General features: G+C 40.4%; 1 protein-coding gene across 2 annotated transcripts; it reads right to left on the bottom strand.

Moving 5' to 3' along the window:
• Window positions 1–10,015: 10,015 nt before the first annotated feature.
• On the bottom strand, window positions 10,016–22,688 carry LOC124263162 (cornifelin homolog). 2 transcript variants are annotated; one of them, XM_046697732.1, is made up of 5 exons: window positions 22,640–22,688; window positions 16,965–17,012; window positions 16,107–16,194; window positions 12,154–12,293; window positions 10,016–10,166 (listed from the first exon to the last, which is right to left on the bottom strand). In XM_046697732.1, exons 2-5 carry the CDS (start codon window positions 16,992–16,994, stop codon window positions 10,062–10,064), a joined length of 363 nt encoding a protein of 120 aa, XP_046553688.1. In that variant the 5' UTR covers window positions 16,995–17,012; window positions 22,640–22,688; the 3' UTR covers window positions 10,016–10,061. The 2 variants fall into 2 exon arrangements, with proteins under 2 accessions (XP_046553688.1, XP_046553689.1); XM_046697733.1 differs by having other exon boundaries at window positions 22,636–22,681.
• Between the last annotated feature and the right edge of the window lie 4,071 nt (window positions 22,689–26,759).

Here is a 26,759-nt window from a genome sequence, read left to right as displayed (position 1 = left end):
ATCTTTAGAGTTAAGGAGCAACCGTCCCTTTGAGTTGTAGAGGGGACGGGGGGCAGGATTTCAAATATACTACCCATCAAAAGTTTAGACTCACCGAAAGCACTCACCACGTTATGTATGCATATATGGGTACATCAAAGATGAATTTCTCCATCTTGGGTGAACCAACAACCTTATGCAGATGAATCATGCATCAAATTGCTGAAAAGCATGTGCAAATATCATGCATGTCAACAGCTGCGTTTTTGTGTAAAATTTAAGAATTCGCCCATTTTTACTGAGTTTAATCATTTATTGAATTCATTCTTTTCAACGTTACGAATTTGTTTTACAATTCATTTCATATGTAAACAGTGCCTTCGAACAGTATGGAGTACTTTGCAAAATCTAGTTTAGAACAGTTGACTGAAGTAAGTGGCTACATTTACACTGGTGAGTCTAAACTTTTGATGGGTAGTATAGATTGTATTCCATTCTTGCCAACAAGGGTCATAAGAAAACATTGATACTTATTTATATTTGCACGTTCTCATTTTCTTGGGCAAAATAGTTTTGGAGCATTATTAAAGTATGCTGATCCCAAACCAAGTCTTGACGACCCAAGAAAATGGAACGGTTGCTCTCTAAGTACGGGCATGGTCACGTGTTGCCCAAAGGATGGAAAGCTGAATAATACAGCTAAACAAACCATGTCTATTCTTAGTACTTTTGGAAAACAGGGTTTTATGCATCTCGTCCGAAAATACCCCCTGCAAATTCACTCGTCAAAGCGAACATTTACTCCAAACACAGGCGTTCCCTCGCGAAATAGAGCGGGAATGGTTTTGTATTACCCAAAACCTGTCGACCAGCTTGTTTCGATCCTCCGTTGGTACAACCAAACCAGAATTTCTTTTGGGCACAAGGCATAGTTCTCGTGTGACAGATACGTACAATACTGTCTGTTATTTTCTAGATAATGCAAAGACGTGGGACTTGAGCTTGTCCTCGTCAACCCGACGTCGCTGCTGCTGTTGTAACAAGACAATGGCTTAGGCGAGGAGTCCCCGCAGGTGAGTTTATCGCTTATTGGCGTACGCTGGGCGTCATGGAGGAAAGAACTTCGTACCTCATGAGGTCTTATGCAAATTGTATTGACCATGTTCTTACGTTGAAGGCGTTCAAACTGCTGGGGTAAAAGTGGCATTAACACTTTCGAGATAACAACATGACGCCTGGCTCCGCGTGAATGTTTCCTTTGCTTCTTCATCGGTTGTCTTAGCGGTTGTGAATAAACTTGTTACAACATATAATGTGAAGTATCTGTCGTTTCTCTTCAAGGCAGGACGTGCTCAAATATTCGAGGTGACGGTTAATACGTTCTGGTTTGGTTGTCTGTGATAAATTGAGACTGATTCACTTCAACCAACTGGTATGTTTGACCTCGTCTGGTTCTCGATTAAGGGCGCATACGGATTAAGTGTAATATAAATGGCTGGAAGGCAGTGATCATGGAAAGGTCTTTGTGACCTTGACACAAAGGTTCTACAGAAAATATTGGTCTTTATATATTATTTTCATGAAAGCGCTGTGTGATTAAACTACGAACTGGTAACATGCAATGCCTGAATCACTGGTTTTATTTACCTACGGACCAGTGTGCACATGACCATTTTCGCAAACATTGGTTTCTTAGATTGACACATAGTATTATTTCATTAAACTTGAATCAAGATAGCATTCTAAATTTCCGCACAATTCATTGTACCCAATCAAAATCAGTATTGCCCTCCGTTAATCAGACGTCATGTTACCCAACATGAAATACTATGCACAGGAAAATAAGAACTTTGCACATACCCCGGCAGATCGGTCAAAATTGTTCCTTCTTGTATAAAAGGTCGCAAACGGCACCTGTTAAAGCTCTGGCATGATGCTATAGTCCGTTTGACTGCATTTTAGACCGATGAATTGCTCACTTACACACAATCTAATAATTGCAACAAAACCAAATTTTGCACAGTCACATGAAATCGACAGACCAACTCGGACGATTTCTCATAATCACTGCACACGCTTATTGATTACCTGGCTGTTCAGCCAGCAAGTGGTCCTCCCTGGTAATAAATAGCGGAAAGTGACAACAAAATAATGATTGTGAAACAACTTTTTGATTCTGGTGTCCAAAATTACGAGACAAATCAGTTTTGTTGCATATATTAGATTTTGTGTTGAGCAAATATCGGTCTAAAATGCGTTCACACTGACTATACAGGTTACACAAAACCAAATGTTTTCCCATAGACTTCCATAGTAACGTTATGTTCATACAAAATAGCCAGGGCCCCGTTCCTCAAAGCGATCGTAGCGCTACGACTGTCATAAGTCCATGTTAAAGTATGGGGTATACGATCGTGTTAGGGTTACAATCGCTCTGAGGAACTACATATGCACAGTGTGGCCTTAGAGCTTCAATAAAAACACAAAGATTGACTAGGTTAACCAATTCCTTTTCCGAGAAAAGGAAGCTGAAGACGTCGACCCCAGTTCCGCACCAAGTATCACCTACTTGAAAATATTTGTGCACACATTCAGCATAAGTCGTGTTAAAAAGGCAGCGCCAGACATTTAAAAAGTGTGGTCAGTTTTACTGATTACTGGATGGATGTAGCATATCTTACACAATATCACCCAATCACAGCTGTCACATGCCTCCATCAGAACTTAGATACTCGCTCGGGGAGCAACTGTTTTATATTTAGTGTAGTAGAACTACAGTCCTATCCCAGTTGAGGATATCGATGCTACCCTGTCCACTCATTTACAGACTTTTTACCACAGACAAGAAATTCAATTTGATAAGACATTAAAACAAATTTCGGTGTTAATTAGGTACTACAACGCTGCTACGATTTCAAATGGAGCGGTAATATCCTCTAAATCCAGAGGTTGTTTGTTAGACCCATCTCCCCGGTATCAGTATCTTTACATTTTATCAATAGTGATTGGTCAATGGAATCTTCAAATTCAATGACAAACATTTTGACTTAAGTGGAACGCTTTGAAGAACCTACCACGGATGCTAGTCCTTCGTGAATTAATAACAACTCTTTCCTACGCCAGAACAGAACTATATTCCTTAATTTCGGGCTGATATGATCCATGTACAAATGACATACTAACGAACATTACATAATAAAAGAATCGCGCGAAGACGAGGGGGTGGTGGGTTAGCCTAGTGGTTAAAGCGTTCGCTCGTAACGTCAAAGACCCGGGTTCGATTCCCCACGGGCACAATATGTGAAGCCAATTTATGGAGTCTCCCGTCGTGATATTGCTGGAATATTGCTAAAAGCGGCGTAAAACCATACTCGCTCGTGATGACTGGAAGGGTTTGTTGGAGGAATTAACGCATTTCATAATAATACAATATTTCCTTAATCTGCTCCTGAGACCAAGTTAAGTACACTTCAAGAGAGCTTGAAATTTGACCATATTGGGTCAAATTGAGTTAGCCTTTGGCTAATGTTCTTAGCCTTACGTTCTTACTGAAGAATGGACCGACAATATAATGATATTCATCACCAATACCACGCATAAGTACAGTAATGACATTTTCTCTGAGACAGGAACATTATACCACCCACCTCCCAAACTCGATTGGTAGACGGTGGCAGGAATTCTTGGAATGAAACTGTTTATTCACTTGAAAATAATCCGTAATTCGTTGAGCTCGGAGGTTTCGCCCTGATTATTTCCAAATTTCTTATCACCATAAGTTAAGAAGTTGGTAAGTGATAAACGTCCACAAGCTACGTCACTCGATTTCCTCCGATATAACCAGAATATACGGCCCCGTTCCACAAAATATTAGCCCGAAGGTAAATGTAACTTCCCAAACTTAAACAAGGACTTACGGTCGTTTTGTGACCTAACCGAGACCACAGTAAAGGCAACAAAGTTGATGTGTGACATCGTACTCGGGCGGCACGGATCTTTGCTCACAGTATCGATCCGTAGATTTCCGATTATGTACAGGTCGTCATAAGGCAAGAATAGCACCAGACCACCAAAACCGACGAATTCGACCTAAGAGGGGAAACATTCTGTTTACAAACGACCTCCATCCAAGTCTCCAGCCAGTGTCCTGACGTTCATAACTGTTATATACTGGGCGTTTGAGAGGCGACAGTGCTTGGAAGCTTTAACAACCGATTGGCGTTGTGTATTCATAACCGATTGTCGGTTATCAACACATCTTAAAAAACCGCTTCTCAAAGTATACACGTGAGCAATAATCAAGCACCACCAGCTTTTCTTTAGTGCACGAAAACACTTAATATGCTTTCAAAAACATATGCGCATTAAAATGGTAACCAACATATTTTACTCTGATTTAAAAGAAATAAAACTTTGTGTTAACAATTTACTTGGAATCCGAGGAATACACACAATGGTTAATATCATTAGTGACAACAAGTACGGTCACTGTGACTATGAAACCAATTTAATTATCACACATTTCTCAACTTCAGGATTGTTGTGATTGTAAGAATTACCACTGATGACCAGTACCTGACGTAGTAACCTCGCACGGGTCTGCAAGTCTCCTACGGTCAATCAAGCGTCGAATTCTCAGTATCGAAATACACTTCCATTTCTCGTGGAGTACCTGCGTCAGTTCCAGATTCTGAACAGGATACCCAGTAAGAACGTGGCGTCCAAGATAGTCCCAAAGGTTTTCTAGGGCTCCTTGTAATTTTCCAATGGCACTTTTCTGCAAAAGAGCAAGGTCTTGCCTTGTTGTCCTTGAATATCGAACGAAAGGCAAAGGATGAATGCACAATGCCTTCTATAAAGAGGTCAAATGTAACACGTTATATTTGAGATTACACTTTCTCACTAAGGCACATATTTTTGTGCTTTAGTTGAACAATGAAGAATGAATCTCTTCAGTGATATTTTTAAAGGAACAGGTCCCATCCAACCGACAAGCACCCTTTTCCCCGTGTATGTTTGTGTGAACTGATACATGCATCCAGACATTTCATTACAAGGTGGAATACTTTGGGGTACTGTGATGTTGGATGGATCTTGTTACGGTTTACACGTAGTGAATACAGATGATACGTTACTTTGAGCAGGTCGTACATTTTAGATACAAATGTATGCATACGTAGGAAACGGCCAGGGGACACCATAATGGGCTTCAGACAGTGTATATATGTGGGGAATCGAACCCAGCGAACGCTTTAACCACCAGGCTACCCCACCGCCCCCACGTAATGGGATTAGGTCATATGACTACTCTGACTCAAATCACAATAAGATTGGATTGACGTCACCAATGCCACCCCGATGACGTAACCAATACTGTACCCGGGAAGTGATATATGCACAAATGAACAATACAATAATGAACTCTTATATTTCTAACCCCATGGGTAACAAGTAACATTAACAAGACAATCACCAATGACATATCGCTATGTACAATGGAATGGCATTATTGTTTTACAGAACATTGTGACGTCACAATATATCTCTAATCCCGGCCTGTTTGGTTTAATATATCTCTAATCCCGGCCTGTTTGGTTTGCTGAACACTCAAATTGGCAGTTTTTCACAATAGAGGAGAAGACCATGAGTTCTACATTTTTATTAACTTCGAACCGAAAACGATGACCCGGTTTCACTGCTCACGATGCATTGTTTGTTTGTGGGACATCCGGAACAATCTGGTAAACAATGCCATATGCCTATTGATTTTCCGCATCGTGCGGTTAACAACATATGAAACTGGATGAGAATATTGTCATAATCTGAAAGGAACAATGTCCGTCACGACAGCTGTACCAAGTAAGATATCTGATTACTGATTTTATGAAAAGCTCTCGCCAGTTCGTCTCATGCTGGGTCCGGTAAAATTGATATTTACTGTACTGTATAATGAGATGTATCGTATGACGACATGGCCACTCACGTTCCCGCCGCCTACCAAGATGTCAGAAGGACGTGTACCGGAGAGCGAAAGATCGGTCATTCCATCCATGGGCCGAGTCCCACATACATGCAATAAAAGATGATGTTTGACGATACCCTGGCTAGGGAATATAACTACATGTAGATAACCCAACATTAGTAGGTGGAAAAGGTCGCCACAGAAAAGTCAGCACTCGTACACACAGATCCGTACACATAAGACACTACGTGGAACCCAATCTATCCTCTTCTTATCTACCATACATAAGGTAGGATGCTTTAAAGATGGCAACGTCTTAATTATATTATGATGCGACTTTTCAGTATAGATTATATTACTGTTGCCAAGTAACAGTGAATGGGAATTTCACTTGGGATAATAAAGAAATTATCTTAATATATGAATTTATGAACGTCGCATCATGATGTATAAAATGAAAGTTGTCACACACAAAGTACTATATCCTATCTTTCTCGTTACTCATCAACACCTAATGTGCCAATCAAAGAGATAATATACAGAAAGATCTCAGGACATACTGTTCCTGGTCACACGCAAAATACACATCGAAAAATGTTTTGACAGATCTCTCATTTTAAAATTTGAAACTGAATATAAATGAGCATGTTGGAATGTCTAGTAATCGGTCGATATTGTTTGGCGTGATTTCCTTTGAGGTAGATCAAGTACTGTGTACCCCTCAAACAAGGCTACCAACTTACACTTGTCAGTAGGGTATATAAAGATCTAGACTAACAGTTGTTGGACTTTTAAATTTGTGGAAGTCATGGTGTCAATTTGTGGTTTAGACGGCTTTTGTGCGAAATCGATGTTTTTCCTTACTCGGAGGTTCGAATACGTTTAATACGTATTAATAATATCTCCAAGGAGATATCGTTTGATCTGACACAAACAATATCGCCAGTGGAACACAGTTATGGACGATAAAGATACTTATTGTGATATCTTTAAGTTTGAAGAGGAATTTGTATTAAAAAAGCAAAACACAAACACACCTTTTCTTTGGCCAAATATATATGATGAAAGAATCATTGGGTAGTTTCAATCGAAAGTCAGATAAGTGTTTTGTTATTAAAATGTGCTGAATTAGACGAGTCATAAGAGACTTGCCATTATACAACATACGGGATAGTGCAGAGCTAGGTATTGCGCATTTCCAGCCTCTCTTTACCTTGTGGCCCACCACCGTCCTATGAACCTATCCCTAAACGTGCGCAGCTGCTAACAGTCGGTAGACCATGGCTGCACTGTGATCAGACAGCAGGCGCCATATTGTTACTTGAACCATCCCGTGTGTGAAGACGAATTGCCTGCACACCACTGATAGACAGCCATGCATACAAGCCCTTGTAGTTATTAATGTTACCTAATCATGCATTTCGTAAAGTTGTACTAACATCTGCACTTGATGCGAGCTCGTGCAGGCTTTGCTCTTTAAAACACAGACAACGCCCCTCCCTCACAGGCTGAAGTCTTCCAGTTGGGAATATTCTGGTCTGGTCTGTCGGCTAAATATAGATAACCATGGCAACGCTTACATCAAGGGCTGTCATTTTGTATGACCTCGTACTGTTATCGATGCAATGCCAGTTATTTTGGGCTCGTTTCACTGATAACGTCTAATACATTTTGGATCCTACCGTGAGTCACGATATGCTTCATTGTGCTTCATGACTGAACGGGAATCCGCGGATGTTTTGTAATGTGTATAATTATGATGATGTTATAACGCCAGAATGCTTTGTTCGTTTTTCTAAACCTCTGCACATGCCGAAACTGTAAAAAATATCAGCGTGTAAAAAAAGTCGGTTCTTTAACGGACATTCAAATTATCATAAGTATCACACGACTGGACTATGCATGACAGAAACCATTCACCAGTGCATCATGCGTTTGTACGCTACAATACGAGACATGGTAATATTTTTTGTGTCGATACAATATGAACATGCTTTTAAAATTAGCATTGGTTTACTGAAACTCCCCACATCCTATATTTTGTCAGTAAGTTACCATAGCGTTTTACGTTTACTGCTACAACCGCGACAAACATGCGTCTACAACTATCTTTGGGGGCGGTGGGTAGCAATATGTGACCCATTTAGCGTGTCCCCGCCGTGATATTGCTGTAATATTACTAAAAGCGGCATAAAACCAAATACACACGGTGTCTCTAATCACACGTACGCACACACACGCACACACACATCATGTGAATTTTAAGACAGTAAAAAACTGCTCGGCTGGGTCATCATGACTTCAGAATTTCACGACTGTCAAGATAGACCGATTGCCCTCTGATATCATAATGTTTCAAGTGATTTAACCCGCATTGAGTATCGCGAGAACATCCATCGTGACCTTGTATCGCTGCGTCTGTCATGGATCACATATGGCGCTGACATGCGATGATGTATGAGAGATACGGTGGCATTACACCCATCACACAGTGGAGACAGAGGGCAGTACTACTACAAGTATATACACACACCATCCCATGACGCACATCTCTGTATTAGACAATTTATTGATGCTTCTATATATACATACATAACACGGTTCGATGCAGGGAATTGGTGTTGAAATAGGAAGTGTATGTGATAACGCAGACAGAAGGTTTCAGCAGAATGCTGCACTCTGCTATATTCATGAATATTAAATCTGCACACGCTTCAGGGCGGATATCATACTGTATCTTCTTATTACCTCCATTTTCCCATATCCGTCGCGTCGTGACCCTGGCAGAGCCAGATACCAGCTGTGGCTATTAGATCGATATGTAGACGTTATCGATCGACGTTCTGCACAAGTCCGAGCCATGTATTCCGACCTACTGTGGACTGATTAACTTATGGTGTCTACCTTCCACGCATTAGTCACGAAACATGTCGGGCCATTACCGCGCTAGCATTAACGCCTTGATGTAGGCTTTCAGTTGAAATCATGCTCGAAACATTCACTGTAAAGGAGATTATTTTTCTTCATTAAAGAAAATCGCTGAAATCGCTGTCACCCTCCGACCATATTATTTTCACAGCTTTTTTGTCCTTACTTCGCCAAATGGAATCTACTTTGATCGAAAAGTGATAGTGGCCCTGATTGCTTACTTTTCCTAATTCAGACTGTTTTGTTGTTGATAAAATGAAAATTCATGATAAAAATTGGCCCAACGGGATGTCATTATGAAAATGTCGTTCAGCTGTATACAAGAGTCTGGCGTTTAGGGCTACTGTGTCAGTAAGATACAAGCTGGCATTATTGTTGACACATAACCTACTCGTCATAACCAATAGTTTCAGTTTATGGTGGTTACCAGCCAAACGCTCCTGAATCAGTTACAATTTGTGAAAAGTCTAGAAAATTCGATCTGAAATCCTGCAAATATTATACGCATGCGTTAAAACATCCAGAAAACTGAAGCGCACATAAAATCTATGAAACACACACTGCTAGTTTAAGGTCATATGCTCTATCATCAATCGAATGAGTGAGTTTAGTTTTACGCCACGCTCAGCAATATTCCAGCTATATGGCGGCGGTCTGTAAATAATCGAATCTGGACCAGACTATCCAGTGATCAAGAGCATGAGTCAGCGAGCCTGACCACCCGATCCCGTTAGTCGCCTCTTACGACAAGCAAGGGTTGCTGAAGATCAATTCTAACCCAGACCTTCTTGGAATGAAAATGCACTCATTTACAATAGTTTTTAAGATTATCTGAATGCCACATGACTTGACCGTGCTAAATCTGTTTGCACATATGTTACAATGACACGAGGACACACTGTCAAGTTATCTGTAACCTGCACCAGACCGGGGAGGTCGGCTCTCTTCAACCCAGAGTTCCTTGCGGGCAGTACAATAACTTGGTGGAATCCAGTGACATGTGACGATTTGTCACATCTTACCCATTGCATTTAAGATCATCAATAGGCTGTAGCTGGGAACAAAAGGTTATCTACTACTAGTTCTTGGGCTCAGCGTTGCTGTACCCCAAAGGGCATGAATTTTTTAATAAAAATCTACAGTCAATAGGAATTAAAATAACTTTATTTCCAAGCTTCTATATTGTACATAATTAGTTAATCTGCCATTCGCCGGTATACTTGAGCTCACGGGCAAGTTGACAGGCCACACAGGAGCCCAGGAAGGCGGATGTGCAGAAGTCACTCATTATGCTTCCCTGAAACACAGATTAGTCTTCAATTACAGTAGGGCTGTAACGAGTCCACGAGGTGAACATGATGCATATCACGAACATTGGGTAACGGATGTGACTATTAGGTAATGAATACAGGCAATCAGTTGGTGTAGTATTCATTAATGTGTTTATTGAAACAATAACAAAAGACATGTTTTGAACATATCGACAGCATTCATTTATCACCACAGTAACCAATGACAACATTACCTGTTAAATAGAATATATGAAGATGTTAATTATTATCCTGCCTGGCTTGGATATATTCCATTTTTCATATCTCGCTTTGATAAATAACAACCAAAATTGAAGTAAAAGCACTCGTTTTTTTCAAAAAAACTAATTCACGAATATTTAATTAAAGTGATCGCGAATTCGGAGATAAACATCATGTGTTGGCCAATTTCCGGGTGTTATTGGGTATTTGAAGCACGGAATTCATTTGCAACCCAAGTGAATCGTAACAGCCCTAATTCACGTGTAAGTTTTGGATATCCCAAATATCGATATCCGAGCAGTATCATTGCGAACAGTACAGAATCGATTTACTCTCATGAACATGACGATACATGTCGGGACAAAATAGATCATTCATTCTCAAATCATCTCCTCAAATGTATGTTACGATTGGGCCCACTTGTACTAAGCGATCTCAGCTGGATGATGCTCTTAACCTCCCATACTCAAACAAACCCATAGTCTGACGTAAGGCTGACACGCTTTGTACAAGCCAGACCAGGCTTACAACAGCTTCCATCGCTCCTTGGCATTCGTATGTTTGACGACCAAACAGCTTGATTGGGTTTGGATTTACATTTTAGAACATAATTTGTCACAGAAAGTAACGAATCGTCAACCCCACCCAGGTCTTAACGTATATAACACCAAGATTAAATCTTGATCACTCCATTGTTAGACATATGATGTGGGACATGGATAGCTTTCAGACTGAGTATATGTTTTCCACACTCTATGTCATGAACAAATTAACATGAACGATGTTCTGCAATAGTTCTATGTATATCTACTAAGGAATATCGCCATGGAGATGGAAATACTGACGAGTGCCTTAAACAACAAACAAATACACGAAGTAATAAAAATATATACTATCCAAAAGGAAAAAAGAAAAAGAAATGCATAGGCGTTTTGTATTTTATTTATATCTAATAATTACCTACCGTGTCCAAACAATCATCAAAATATGCAACAAAAGTGTTGATAACATGATTTTACACAATTGCACAAGTGAAAAAGATCGACTTTACCTGAAAATATTGATTTTGATGAGATTTCTTACAAGGATTAAAAAGGCATCACCACAACACAACAGAAATCACCTTCCAGTTGAAATTGTGCAGCAAAGAGCATGCATGGCTATAAAAAAGCCAGATTACCTTCGGAAATCGGCATTCGTTTTGAAGGAGTTTCAAGGTCAAATCATAACGCCACGTCTTGCGACATGGAACATCGCCATTAAAAGAATGCACGCTGGAGATTACCAATCTTCTGTTGCCAGGCGTCTGAATGTTAGTCTGAGCACGATGTCACGGCTTACAACTAACTCGTTACAACCAAACAGGCATAACAACCCCCAACCCCCCTGAGAGCCAGGACATTTTTTTTTCCTAGACTGATGCAAAATTTCATTTCCTAAAGTCTATTTGTGGACGTGTTATACATGTTTGAAAATACAACATTTTCGCAACAGATTTCTGGGTTATGCGTTTCTTTTTTGAATAGTATATAATGGCCTATTTCTTTCAAAAAAGGAGAAGTTGTCCCAGAAATAAATGAAAGTAATATTTATGCTTCAGGCTGTTAAAATAAATGACAGCCACAAAATACATTGATGCAACTTATTTTTGAAAACATTTATTGCTCACAAGTCTCTTTAAATAACTCCAGATGCCCCCACCCAGCATGTCAAATGGTCGGTCACGGATGGGTGACTGACGCACAGACTTACCTGAATATTGTGTCTCTCTCTCACAGCTGTTCTCATTGTGACAATGGCGTTAGGAACACAGATAGGAACACAGCAGTTTTCACCCATCTTCGAAGCTATCTGGCACATAAGGCATGTGCCACAAAACGTCCCGCAGAGACCTGTAACCAATAGCCTATACTATACTAAGTGTGGCTTACATGAGTGTAACACATACAGCATGCTGTTAATGAGAGCCTCCTACTTTACACTTGACCTGTAACACCAACAACTTGTAGTCAGTGGAAGTCTTCTACAGACACACAACGACTGCAACACAAACAATATATAGTCAGTGGAAGTCGTCTACAGACACACAACGACTGCAACACAAACAACATATAGTCAGTGGAAGTCTTCTACAGACACACAACGACTGTAACACAAACAACATATAGTCAAAGCAGTGGAAGCCTTCTACAGACGCACAGCAACTGTAACACAAACAACATATAGTCAGTGGAAGTCTTCTACAGACACACAACGACTGTAACACAAACAATATATAGTCAAAGCAGTGGAAGCCTTCTACAGACGCACAGCAACTGTGACACAAACAACATATAGTCAGTGGAAGTCTTCTACAGACACACAGAACCTGAAGCACAAACAACATAGAGTCTATGGAAGCCTTCTACAGACACACAACGACTGTAACACAAACAACATATAGTCAGTGGAAGCCTTCTACAAACACTCAACCACTGTAACACAAACAACATATAGTCAAAGCAGTGGAAGCCTTCTACAGACGCACAGCAACTGTGACACAAACAACATATAGTCAGTGGAAGTCTTCTACAGACACACAGAACCTGAAGCACAAACAACATAGAGTCTATGGAAGCCTTCTACAGACACACAACGACTGTAACACAAACAACATATAGTCAGTGGAAGCCTTCTACAAACACTCAACCACTGTAACACAAACAAAATATAGTCAGTGCAGTGGAAGCCGTCTACAGACACACCGCAACTGTAACGCAAACAACATATAGGCAGTGAAAGCCTTCTACAGACACACAACGACTGTAACACAAACAAAATATAGTCAGTGGAAGCCTTCTACAGACACACGACTGTAACACGAACAACATATAGTCAGTGGAAGCCTTCTACAGACACACGACTGTAACACGAACAACATATAGTCAGTGGAAGTCTTCTACAGACACACAACGACTGTAACACAAACAACATATAGTCAGTGGAAGCCTTCTACAGACACACAACGGCTGTAACACAAACAACATATAGTCAGTGGAAGTCTTCTACAGACACACAGAACCTGAAGCACAAACAAAATTTAGTCAGTCGAAGTCTTCTACAGACACACGACGACTGCAACACAAACAACATATAGTCAGTGGAAGCCTTCTTCAGACACACAACGACTGAAAGACAAACAACATATAGTCAGTGGAAGTCTTCTACAGACACACAGAACCTGAGGCACAAACAGCATTTGGGCAGTGGAAGTCTTCTACAGACACACAACTGTAACGCAAACAACATATAGTCAGTGCAGTGGAAGCCGTCTACAGACACACAGCAACTGTAACGCAAACATATAGTCAGTGGAAGTCTTCTACAGACACACAGAACCTGAAGCACAAACAACATTTAGTCAGTGGAAGTCTTCTACAGACACACGACTGTAACACAAACAACATATAGTCAGTGGAAGCCTTCTTCAGACACACAACGACTGAAAGACAAACAACATATAGTCAGTGGAAGTCTTCTACAGACACACAACGGCTGTAACACAAACAACATATAGTCAGTGGAAGTCTTCTACAGACACACAGAACCTGAAGCACAAACAACATTTAGTCAGTGAAAGTCTCTACAGACACACGGCTGCAACACAAACAACATATAGTCAGTGCAGTGGAAGCCTACTACAGACACACAACAACTGTAACACAAACAACATGTAGTCTGTGGAACCCTTCTACAGACACACAACGACTGTAACACAAACAACATTAAGTCAGTGGAAGCCTTCTACAGACACACAACTGTAACTCAAACAACATATAGTCAGTAGCTTCTACAGACGCACAACAACTATGACATAAACAACATTTAGTCTGTGCAGTGGAAGCCTTCTACAGACACACAGCTGTAACACCAACGACATATTGTCAATGCAGTGGAAGCCTTCTTCAGACACACAGCTACTGTAACACAAACAACATATAGTCAGTGCAGTGGAAGCCTTCTAGAGACACACAGCTGAAACACAAACAACATTTAGTCAGTGGAAGTCAACAACAGATACAATGGACCTCGGTCTAAGTAAACTTAGACTCAGTTTTATTCGTTACACTGCTATACTGGGTCTAACAAAACCTCGTGGAAGGTCGCGTCAGGTAACTTTTGAGCGACCTATGACCGCCCAATCAAACGCGAGACGGCCGAACGGATTTAACCAATCAGACAACAGCTACTTTTTAGGATTTCGGCGGGACTTACAAAATGGATTTTCTCTTCCCCGTTCGCCAACACTGATCTCCCAACAAATGAAAATTGCATAAAACACAGATATTTGCCCTGCAGTATATACTCTTTGGGGTTTCTGGTGACATGGCTATCATAGCTAATATTTCAGCAAGCTGACATGCTTGAATACTGACTAAACGCTATTTTCAGCGACTGTTTACTCACTGATGTGGCGTGCCTCACTAGGAACCGATCGTACGGAAAATAGCATTCGGAATCGCTCGGTACAAACTTTTGGAAGGTAAACGTTCAAAAGGTATGTGTGAATGTCAACTTTCGCGATTTGGTAAGCTGTGTTCTGATTGGTCAATTGAAAAGGTTATCTGACGCGACCTTCCACAAGGTTTTGTTAGACTCAGTATAGCAGTGTAACGAATAATACTGAGCCTAAGTTTACTTAGACTGCAATGGACCTGTATCACAAAACACGCATTCAGTCGAAGCCTTCTACAGACTCACACGAATTGAAACAAAAACAATATTTTAGTCAATGGAGGCCTTCTGCCTGCACATTTGTTGCAAATTTCGACTCTGATTGACGAATTATGATATATTAAGGATATATATTCAAATATTTTTAAAATTTTGAATGGAACAAAATGTTTTTGACAAAGATGAGCATATAGTAGTTTAAATACATATTCAAGGCTACTTACCAATTACAATTTTTCATTATGCAATTCAAAAACAATGTAGTCATACTTAAGCAAAGCACATTGTGTCAGGAACTAGACCGGAAGCGTGAAGTTTGACCGTGGCAAAAGGAGAGTTATCGCCCCTCGGATAAGTTATCCGACATGGAACTTTTGAACCGATCTTAGGGGGAAATTGTGTGTTATGTTACCTCGCACATAAATGTCGCTTTCTGATTGGCTGAGCGCTCTTCTATTAATTTCAATGTACCCCGCTTACAAGCGAGTAACATTTCAATGTACCCCGCTGTCAATGGCAACTCTATTGGTACTTCGTGGTAGTAATTCTTTATCTCGAATAACATTAAATTACGTACGATGTACGGAAATTACCGATATTTTGCGAATGCAAATCGATGGAAGGGAGATAACTCTAAATCTGTTTTTCTTGTCAGCAAAATCCAGCGATGGCTATAAAAAAAAAATTGTACCAGTACTTCAAAGAATTCAAAATTAACATTAAGGTGTTCGGTAAGATAAATACGTTGTTCACTGGTCCCTCAGGGCCCATGGGTTGATGTACCCTCGATGTTTGTTTATAAACATAAACAAACATCGAGGGTACATCAACCCATGCCCCACTAGTGACCAGTGAACAACTTATAATGTACCCAATCCACAGCCTACACACCCATCTGGGCTGTTCACCACACAACATATAACAACCGCTGACAACGCATATTGTTTCCCTTATTCATGCCAATTATAGACTAAACTCAATTCGTAACCTACATAAACCCATGTCCTCAAAGCAGCCGAACAGTTTTGATGACCACAGCCTCTTCTGGGGGACTAGTGCTGGTTGACCGAGCGCACCAGGCTGAAATCATCCAAAATTTATGGAAATTGAAGCTCACATAACTGGTTCTGTCCCCGTATTCTGTGAATAGCAGTGCGTGATTTTTTATTCTTTGTATTCATGTATTTAGAACAAAAATAGTAGTGATATTTTTTATACTTAAGACCACGTAGTTCTGACATGGATCTTCACGTGTCTAATTCAATGTTAAAATATGATAGTAAAGAACGTCTCGGTAATAAGACCGCTTTGTGGATCGGCACCTAACCCAACTAGTGATTGATATTACGAGCACCGATCCATGTCTTCGAGATATCAACAAATTCAAGAAACAAACATAGATGGTGATGATACAGTCTAATAGTGGTTCTGTTTACAGTGAAGATAATGATGACTTGTGGTTTAACGTCGGCTTCAGGCTGTGTCTATTTCCCCGACGGTAAACCTACAATGTACGTCTTTACTCCTGTCTCCCACCTTCATATCTCACATGGGCTATAACCCATGAAGATCCGGGTTAGAATTGGTCTTCAGCAACCCAAGCTTGTCGTAAGAGGCGGCAAACGGGATTGGGTGGCCAGGCTCGCTGACTTCGTTGACACATGTAATCGTATCGCAATTGCGTAGATCGATGCTCATGCTGTTGATCACCCTATTTTCTGGTCCAGACTCGAATATTTACAGAGCGCCGCCATATATCTAGCCTGGAATATTGCTGAGTGCGGCGTTAAACAGCAAACAAACAACCTTTACCCCTGAGCCCCACCCCGACCCCCACCCCCATATCTCACCTGGACTATAACCGTTTGTCCCTGTGCCATGGTGAAGCTGATTTACTGCTGAAATGAAAAATAACAACATTTTTTGTAAGTTAGTGATTTGTGTTAAACGCCTATGAGAACAATACATAGCAACATATCGACTTGATGAGAGAAAGCCCATAATTAGACTGTCCAACATTACAAGTGTACAAACATTGGAATGGAAAGGTCCCTACTGTAAGTCGTATTTCCAGTGGAACCCCGCTTATCCGGACACCAGATATTCGGGAAAATATTTACGGCTACCGGACACAAACAGTCGATGGGCGGGTAGCATGGCGTTATTGGTTATAAAAAAATGTTCATGATATGTCTTGAGATATATTTGTAATCTATTGCAAACGAAAATGTTGAAAAAACAATGGTTTAATATTGTTTACATAAATTCTGCAAAAAAGTGAGCGACCGAACGTTATTTACACCAACTACTGATGCTTAAAAGGAACGTTAGTTGACAGAGAATGTCAATAACATTTCAGCAGATTTATCAAAGCGTACTGTTGTTACCATGGAGTCCAGTGTTCACGAATAGCATCTGACCCTCTGACAAATCCGGAAGATTCGCCAACGGTCCGACAGAAGTCTACAACCCGCCAGCCCCAGTGTCTGACTGTAAATTTCACAATGACTTTCACTGAAGTTGTTATATGTGACATGTGACTCTTTTTTGCTGTTTATAAATCTTATGTTTGTTAATAATTTCAATGCCAATTATAAGAAATGTTAAATCTGAAATGTGTCAGACAGACATCTGAAACTTACAGGACCCAGTGTCCTGTTACTGGGTCAGACAGACATTTGAAACTTACAGGACCCAGTGTCCTGTTACTGAGTCAGACAGAAATCTGAAACTTACAGGACCCAGTGTCCTGTTACTGAACACTGGGAGTCCCTGCCAAAGGAATCTTCTTGGACAAAACTAAACTGAAAAAATGTACTCACAACTTTGGAAAATATTCACGTCGGAAAATATTACGATTGACTGAAATTGCAGATTGAAAACCATAGTATGGCATATTGAGAAATGGCGGCGGTGTTAGCAACAGTGCATCATGTACGTGTTATGTAAAGACACCGTACTCAGGGGCGGGTACAGCTTTGTGAGAAGGGGGTGGGGTGGGGGTGGTGGTGTTTGCACACTATTGAGAAAGGGGTACACACTTCATTTTCACAAGAGTTTCAATGGTCATTTAATAAACTTTCAGGACAAGGGAGGGTGCGACACACACACACACACACACACACCCTATACACAAAAATCGAACGGAAGACTTTGGAGAAAAATTTGATTTTAGCGGGAATTCAGTACGTTATTTAAGTAAAACATACTTTAAACTTTCACTATTGCTGAAAAGTCGTTGGAACAAAAATATAAAATACATTGATTCATTATGAACTGATATATAGATCTATATATAAGTTTGTCAAGTTTATCGTTTGGTTCACTAATAACAACAACTATCCTGCCCTTCTGTCTATCATGCGTGTTTCCAAGAACTTCAAGTTGTTGACGAAATGAAAGAAGTGTGCTTTTTATAGATGTTTGAAAAACTTAATCATTCCTGACTCGTAATTAAGATTTAAGCAGTAAATACTGGGAACATGTTTCAATGATATTTAATTATTTCATCCGTAAGAAATGGAAATATATCCATCGAGATTGGTACCCCATGGAATTGATCGGGAGTATATACTGATTATATTATCGAAAACAATGAGAGTGAATCGCAAAATGCTTGTGACAAAGGCCACCTCGCCAATCATTGTAAATTATGGTTATGTACATAAAAAGTCATAAACAAATTCAACGGACAAGACAATTCCTTTAAGAGTTTGTGCATATACATTTAATGAAATATAGAAATCATTTTCATTAATTACTATTGTCAGTTTTACTTATAAAGTTAAATAAAATCGCTGTTTATTAATCTGTTCGTATGAAATTGCAATTATTGAACATCATAAGAACTATGTTGCAGTTATGCCTACGTTTCATCTTTTTACACTTTTGTAAAGGTTGAAAATATGGTGGACTTCGCTAAACGTGTCAATGGAGCACCTTTAGAATACAGCACCACAACTTCTCGTGAGGACGATCTCTGCCGTAGGTCACGTGTCATTAAGACAAGCAACCAGTTTGTGAGAACCCGTCGGACGCGAACCCGCGACCTTCGGATTGTTAGCTCGACAGCTAACCGACTGAGCTACGTCCACACTGTTGCAGAATGTGCAAATTTATCGAGTCATTCCTGTGACGTCACGGAAATGAACGGAAAGAGTGGAATAGGTCACGGACAATTACGAATGCTACGGGTAGACTTGGTGTCTCGTGATTTTATTCTCCGGACAATTGCCGAATGGATCCGATGCCATTTGGCACACTCGTCCCATTCCGTAATCTACAAATTAACGTGTGGCGTGGAATGAGCCGATATGCCTCAAACTGAAAAGGGTTGTTGACGTCAGGCGTCAGACGTAGATTTCACGGTGCATGCATGAATGACGCGCTTTTATATAAATCGGTGATTTTGTGACAGAAAAGTGATGTAGGGAACACTGTAAGGATAATGTGGATCGCACTAAGGAACGAGGGACACATGAGCATGTGTAGTGACGGCACGAGGGTGAGTTAGCCTTCGAATCATTACTTTACAAAATTTATGTTGCGTGTGAAAGAGGCTTGAGTGCAAATTCCAGACCAATTTCCATTAGCCCAAAATGTCTACATTAACCCATTTCATAATGTACTTTCGACGTTTTTGGTTTCCCGTTTTTGTGTGAAATAAAAGTATTAAAATGCAAAAAGGAAAAACAACAAATGGTACTCACGTATTACACCGGTCATGTACCTGCTATATTGGATTAGGTCCCTAACCCTAACCCTAACCCTAACCCTAACCCTAAACCCTAAACCCTCAGCCCTAACCCTAACCCTAACCACTTGAAATAATCCTAATAAATAGAATGCATTGACCGAACCACCGGACATGTACCTACTATATATTGCATTAGGTCCCCAACCCCAACCCTAACCCTAAACCCTAAACCCTAACCTAACCCTAACCCTAACCCTAGTCCTAGTCCTAGTCCTAGTCCTAGCCCCTAGCCCTAGCCCTAACCCCATCCCTTGAATTAATCCTAATAAATAGAATGCATTGACCGAACCGGCGCAAACACGACTGACGTGTCTAGTGTAATGCATTATTACCGCTTCGAAAATAAAATACTAATAAAACACTTTTCTATGTAATGGTGCAAATTACTGAATGACAAATATATATATGTAAATTTAAAATTAAAAAAATACAAAATACACAAAACATAACACCTCAGCAGCCCGTAATACAAATAAATATGAGCGTATTAGTGAAAAAGAAAATATTTTCAAACTGGTGCTTGCAAAATATTGCGCATCCGCCGGTATACAACTACTGGAAACTCTCAACATCGTTGGGCTTATGCAATGACATAGCTCGTAGAGATGAAACACCAGTGAGCGGAGCTTATACGCACTCGCTGAGCCAGACAACCGTGTTGCCATGCAGGCGTCATAAGGCATTGTTTCAATTTCTTATGTGACTATTCAAATAAGCAAAATCTTTCAAAAGATGAAGGAAATAATGTATAGCCTATATCCACATATGATTTGATCTCGAACAAGGCTAAATGTTGACAACAAAATTATTTTTGTGAAATATCCGAACGATACGCAAAATATACATTATACTGACTGACTGACTGTGTTTGGTTTTACAGCGCTTTTAGCAATATTCCAGCTACATCACGACGGGGGAACACCAGAAATGTGCTTCACACATTGTACCCATGTGGGGATTCGAACCCGGGTTTTCGGCGTGACGAGCCAACGCTTTAACCACTAGGCTACCCCACCGCCCCTATACATTATAATACTGAAAGTATAATCGGCGGGATATGGTGATTGTGTTTACCCTTATTCAACCGACCTTCACCTTAAGAAAATGACCAAATATGTACAACAATGTTGACGTATGACATCATTAGCAATTTCTTACAAAATGGCGGTTTCGCTGAAAAGGGTACGTAGGATTTGGAGAGGACTCTTCCTTGATTCAGGGATTATTTGTACATAAATATGTGATGTAAATATTCAGAATGATTTTGACTACCTGTGTATTGTTATATGTTTTTATTGGTATCATTGTAACAGAAGAAGCCAGAAATGCCGAGAATTACCGTTGTCGTTCTGCGTGATTTTGCGTCAGTCATGGCGTCACGCTGGGTCGACTAAATTTCGAATAAACATATCAAAACATATCACATTACAGTATTGTATCTTTTTTTAATTTGCTATTCTAGCTACGATACTCTTTCCATACATATTCTTCACGTATTGAACCTATGCATGCTACAAATAGACGAGTGGGTGTCTGAAAATTTGACAAAATGCTACACAGTGTAAAGTCTGAATTTGTCTTTGTTTACATTTCAAACAAGGACTGTCTTTCGAGCACAGCGTTCGTTTTCACATCCAGTATGTTTCGTTTCATTTCATCTAGACACTTGGTATTGGTGACAAAGACCAGTTGTTTTTTTATTCTAAAATGTATGAGGAATTCAGCGATGCATTTGTCGCACTGAATGTGACATTTTGGTGATGCGTCTCACATTCCGGCCTTCGCGAAACGACTTTATAAATACTATCTAAGATCGCGGAAAACACACTTCGGCGTTCGTGTTAATGCATTTTCGAAAACATCCCAACGGATTCTTGGTTTCTCAGCAACGGTTCAGAGTTAATTAGTGATTTCATGAAACTGATATAAGTGATCATTAATATACTATTTTCTTTTTTTAATTCAATACTTATCCGAATTTTACATTTTAAAAACACACACCAAATAACGGTGTGAATCGCGATTTCGTAATGTGTAAAAAAAGGCGACATTTACGATAAAGCCTATTTTGCAAGGCCATTTTCAGCACTTAAGGTTTCTCTAAGATAAAAATGAAAGGTATGAAGAAACAGGAAATTCCCCACAGAATATCTATAGAATTTTATTGGACTTGAGGGTTGAAGTGAGGAAGGACATGTAATGGCCCTCTGGCGGTTAGGGACTAATGGTACAAAGGAGAGCATACCCAAAATAATTATACAAATCGCAAAACACAGTGTTATCAAATACATTAAAAGTGAAGCCGAGACCAAAACCAGCGAAGTACCCCAAAATTTTAGACTGGTAGATCTACCCTGCTCATAGTCCCTAACGACTGAACTACCCCAAAGTGATAGAACTGTCTCCAGTGGCAACTCGTTTGGCATTCGATCGTTGAGATTAATAGTTTTCAGGGCCTACTAATGTGAAGGGAATGGTGTCCGAGAGATAGCCATTTTGGTGCTTCCCGATAGCAGGAATACCCTACCCAGTTAATTATCTCCCTCATATATGTATTTGTCCTGGAAATGTACTGAAAAAAAAGTATTCAACGCGTCCAACGTCTTCCAGGTTGAGTCACAGCACATTGGCCCTATCATGAACAATATCCAGAAAATTGACGGTTATATGTGGGCCCTAGATGTTAATTACCCGGGAGTAATGTTTGAACGGCTGGACCTGTGTTACTCAAAACAATATACTCTAACATAATGGCTTTCGCTTACCTACCGGCAAGTCGTAACTACAAATGGCGTTTGTGATGACGTCGCTGTAATGTGACGTCACTATAATGTGACGTCACAGGCACGCGCATTGCGTCTCAACGACATAGTAGACTCTGGCATATCCTGGCGAGTTGACTGGTGTCAAACATATTTGAGCGTTTTGAGTGATGGAATAGTATTTGACACACTGCACTTGTAAACATAATAATATGCTAGGCCTACCTTTAGAATACAGCACCACAAACTTTAAAAATACGTCATAATACCCTTTTACGTAATCTAATGGCATTTTGTTCGAAAGCTCGTTCTCGAAACAATGCCCTATGGCGCCGAACACGGTTGTCTAGCTCTGCGAGTGCGTATAAGCTCCGCTCACTGGTGTTTCATCTCTACAAGCTATGTCATTGCATAAGCCCAACGATGTTGAGAGTTTCCAGTAGTTGTATACCGGCGGATGCGCAAGTTTTTACAAGCACCAGTTTGAAATATTTTTCCTTTTTTTCACTAATACGCTCATATTTATTTGTATTACGGGGTGCTGAGGTGTTATGTTTGGACTTATGTTTTGTGTATTATTGTATTTTGTATTTTTTAAATTTAGCGAGAATGCGTTACACCGGTCTATATTATATATATTCGATTATTCGCAATTTTGGTCAATGTAATTATTTAAATTATGTAAATATATTTTATATTTCGGTTTCTAAGTAACTATTAAGTCTAAATGATTTACCAATGTGAACTGACATACATATTTCATTCAGTAATTTGCACCATTAAATAGAAACGTTTTTTATTAGTATTTTATTTTTCGAAGTGGTAAAAATGCATTACACTGGACACGTCAGTCATGTTTGTGCCGGTTCGGTCAATGCATTCTATTTATTAGGATAATTTCAATGGGTTAGGTACGTTAGGGTTAGGGTTAGGGCTGAGGGGTTAGGGGTTAGGGGTTAGGGACCTAATCCAATATAGTAGGTACATGTCCGGTGTAATACGTGAGTACCATTTGTTGTTTTTCCTTTTGCATTTATTTACTGCCGGTTCGGTCAATGCATTCTATTTATTAGGATTATTTCAAGGGGTCAGGGTTAGGGTTAGGGCTGAAGGTTTAGGGGTTAGGGTTAGGGACCTAATCCAATATAGTTGGTCCGGTGTAATACGTGAGTACCATTTGATGTTTTTCCTTTTTGCATTTTATACTTTTTTTCACACAAAACGGGAAACCAAAAACGTCGAAAGTACATTATGAAATGGTTTAATGTAGAAATTTTGGGCTAATGGAAATTGGCCTGGAATTTGCACTCAAGCCTCTTTCACACGCAACATAAATTTTGTTTAGTAATGATTCGAAGGCTAACTCACCCTCGTGCCGTCACTACACATGCTCATGTCTCCCTTGTTCCTTAGTGCGATCCACATTATCCTTACAGTGTTCCCTACATCACTTTTCGGCCTACCTTTAGAATACAGCACCACAAACTTTAAAAATACGTCATAATACCCTTTTACGTAATGTAATGTGATTTTGTTCGAAAGCACGTTCTTGAAACAATGCCCAATGACGCCTGCATGGCAACACGGTTGTCTGGCTCAGCGAGTGCGTATAAGCTCCGCTCACTGATGTTTCATCTCTACGAGCTATGTCATTGCATACGCCCAACGATGTTGAGAGTTTCCAGTAGTTGTATACCGGCGGATGCGCAATATTTTGCAAGCACCAGTTTGAAATATTTTTCTTTTTTCACTAATACGCACATATTTATTTGTATTACGGGCTGCTGAGGTGTTATGTTTTGTGTATTTTGTATTTTGTATTTTGTTTTAATTTACATATATATTTTTGTCATTCAGTAATTTGCACCATTACATAGAAAAGTGTTTTATTAGAATTTTATTTTTCGAAGCGGTAATAATGCATTACACTAGACACGTTAGTCGTGTTTGTGCCGGTTCGGTCAATGCATTCTATTTATTAGGATTAATTCAAGGGATTGGGGTTAGGGCTAGGACTAGGGTTAAGGTTAGAGCTTAGGGCTTAGGGTTTAGGGTTGGGGTTGATATAGTAGGTACATGTCCGGTGGTTCGGTCAATGCATTCTATTTATTAGGATTATTTCAAGGGGTTAGGGTTAGGGTTAGGGCTGAGGGTTTAGGGGTTAGGGTTAGGGTTAGGGACCTAATCCAATATAGCAGGTACATGTCCGGTGTAAAACGTGAGTACCATTTGTTGTTTTTCCTTTTTGCATTTTAACACTTTTTTTTCACACAAAAACGGGAAACCAAAAACGTCGAAAGTACATTATGAAATGGGTTTATGTAGAAATTTTGGGCTAATGAAAATTGGCCTGGAATTTGCACTCAAGCTTCTTTCACACGCAACATAAATTTTGTAAAGTAATGAGTCGAAGGCTTACTCACCCTCGTGCCGTCACTACACATGCTCATGTGTCCCTCGTTCCTTAGTGCGATCCACATTATCCTTACAGTGTTCCCTACATCACGTTTCTGTCACAAAATCACCGATTTATATAAAAGTGCGTCATTCATGCATGCACCGTGAAATCTACGTCTGACGCCTGACGTCAACAACCCTTTTCAGTTTGAGGCATATCGGCTCATTCCACGCCACACGTTAATTTGTAGATTACGGAATGGGACGAGTGTGCCAAATGGCATCGGATCCATTCGGCAATTGTCCGTAGAATAAAATCACGAGACACCAAGTCTACCCGTAACCTTCGTAATTGTCCGTGACCTATTCGACTCTTTCCGTTCATTTCCGTGACGTCACAGGAATGACTCGATAAATTTGCACAGCGTGCAACAGTGTGGACGTAGCTCAGTCGGTTAGCTGTCGGGCTAACAATCCGAAGGTCGCGGGTTCGCGTCCGACGGGTTCTCACAAACTGGTTGCTTGTCTTAATGACACGTGACCTACGGCAGGGATCGTCCTCACGAGAAGTTGTGGTGCTGTATTCTAAAGGTGCTCCACTTTTCTGTCACAAAATCACCGATTTATATAAAAGCGCGTCATTCATGCATGCACCGTGAAATCTACGTCTGACGCCTGACGTCAACAACTCTTTTCAGTTTGAGGCATATCGGCTCATTCCACGCCACACGTTATCTTGCAGATTACGGAATGGGACGAGTGTGCCAAATGGCATCGGATCCATTCGGCAATTGTCCGTAGATTAAAATCACGAGACACCAAGAATACCCGTAACCTTCGTAATTGTCCGTGACCTATTCGACTCTTTCCGTTCATTTCCGTGACGTCACAGGAATGACTCGATAAATTTGCACATTTTGCAATAGTGTGGACGTAGCTCAGTCGGTTAGCTGTCGAGCTAACAATCCGAAGGTCGCGGGTTCGCGTCCGACGGGTTCCCACAAACTGGTTGCTTGTCTTAATGACACGGGACCTACGGCAGAGATCATCCTTACGAGAAGTTGTGGTGCTGTATATTCTAAAGGTGCTCCGGGGGTAATATCATGAGTTCTTTTCAATTTGCCCATACTAGACAAACTTACAAAATACACGAAATTTGTTACACCGAAGCCGGGAAACAAACGTAAAACATTTTCCCAGCCATGGGTCTAGCGCTACGTTGCGCTGCGCTCGGGCAACACACCACTCGTCCCTGGCGGGTGACGTCACGCACTAGATGACGTCACGACATCTATAAGTACAAGCGCTACCTCAATGCAACATCCTCAATGTCCAAACCATAACCTGCTACCCTACCACTCCTAAAGGCCCGTCCTTGTTAGAACGTTGCTCAACACTCGGAAAATAAATTTCCCAATGTGGGGAAGGAGGGTGGGAATTATGATATTACTCGTAAGTATTTAATAAAAACAGGAAATACTATGGAATTCCTCCTTTTTATTACAATACTTACTCCTAATATCATGAGACTTTGTCATAGCGGACGGAGGGAACCGAGCCTCGTCCTGACAAGTGGCCAATACAAAGGAGAGGTATTATAAAGCGACCGAGGTCAGGTCGACCCTTGACATTGCCACCCACGCGGGGGCGGGTCAGCCCCACCTGGTAGGAGTTGCCTCCCCTAGACCATAGGAAACTTCAGTGCACAATAAATAGAGAAAGAAGATTTA

The sequence above is a fragment of the Haliotis rubra genome, unplaced genomic scaffold (genome assembly GCF_003918875.1).
Source record: "Haliotis rubra isolate DU_JTF1 unplaced genomic scaffold, ASM391887v1 Scf87, whole genome shotgun sequence".
In the NCBI taxonomy this organism is placed as follows: domain Eukaryota; kingdom Metazoa; phylum Mollusca; class Gastropoda; order Lepetellida; family Haliotidae; genus Haliotis; species Haliotis rubra.
The sequence above is the reverse complement of the archived record's forward strand: the minus strand, read 5'-3'. Positions and strand labels throughout refer to the sequence as shown.

Bases quoted from the DNA above. Each gene is read 5' to 3' on its own strand.
- LOC124263162 (XM_046697732.1), bottom strand. From the start codon at position 16,994: ATGGCACAGGGACAAACGGTTATAGTCCAG. The intron at 16,195-16,964 runs GTGAGATATGGG...GGATGATTTCAG, and splicing joins GACAAACGGTTATAGTCCAG to CCTGGTGCGCTCGGTCAACC. The intron at 12,294-16,106 runs GTAGGTTACGAA...TATTGGTTACAG, and splicing joins CTTTGAGGACATGGGTTTAT to GTCTCTGCGGGACGTTTTGT.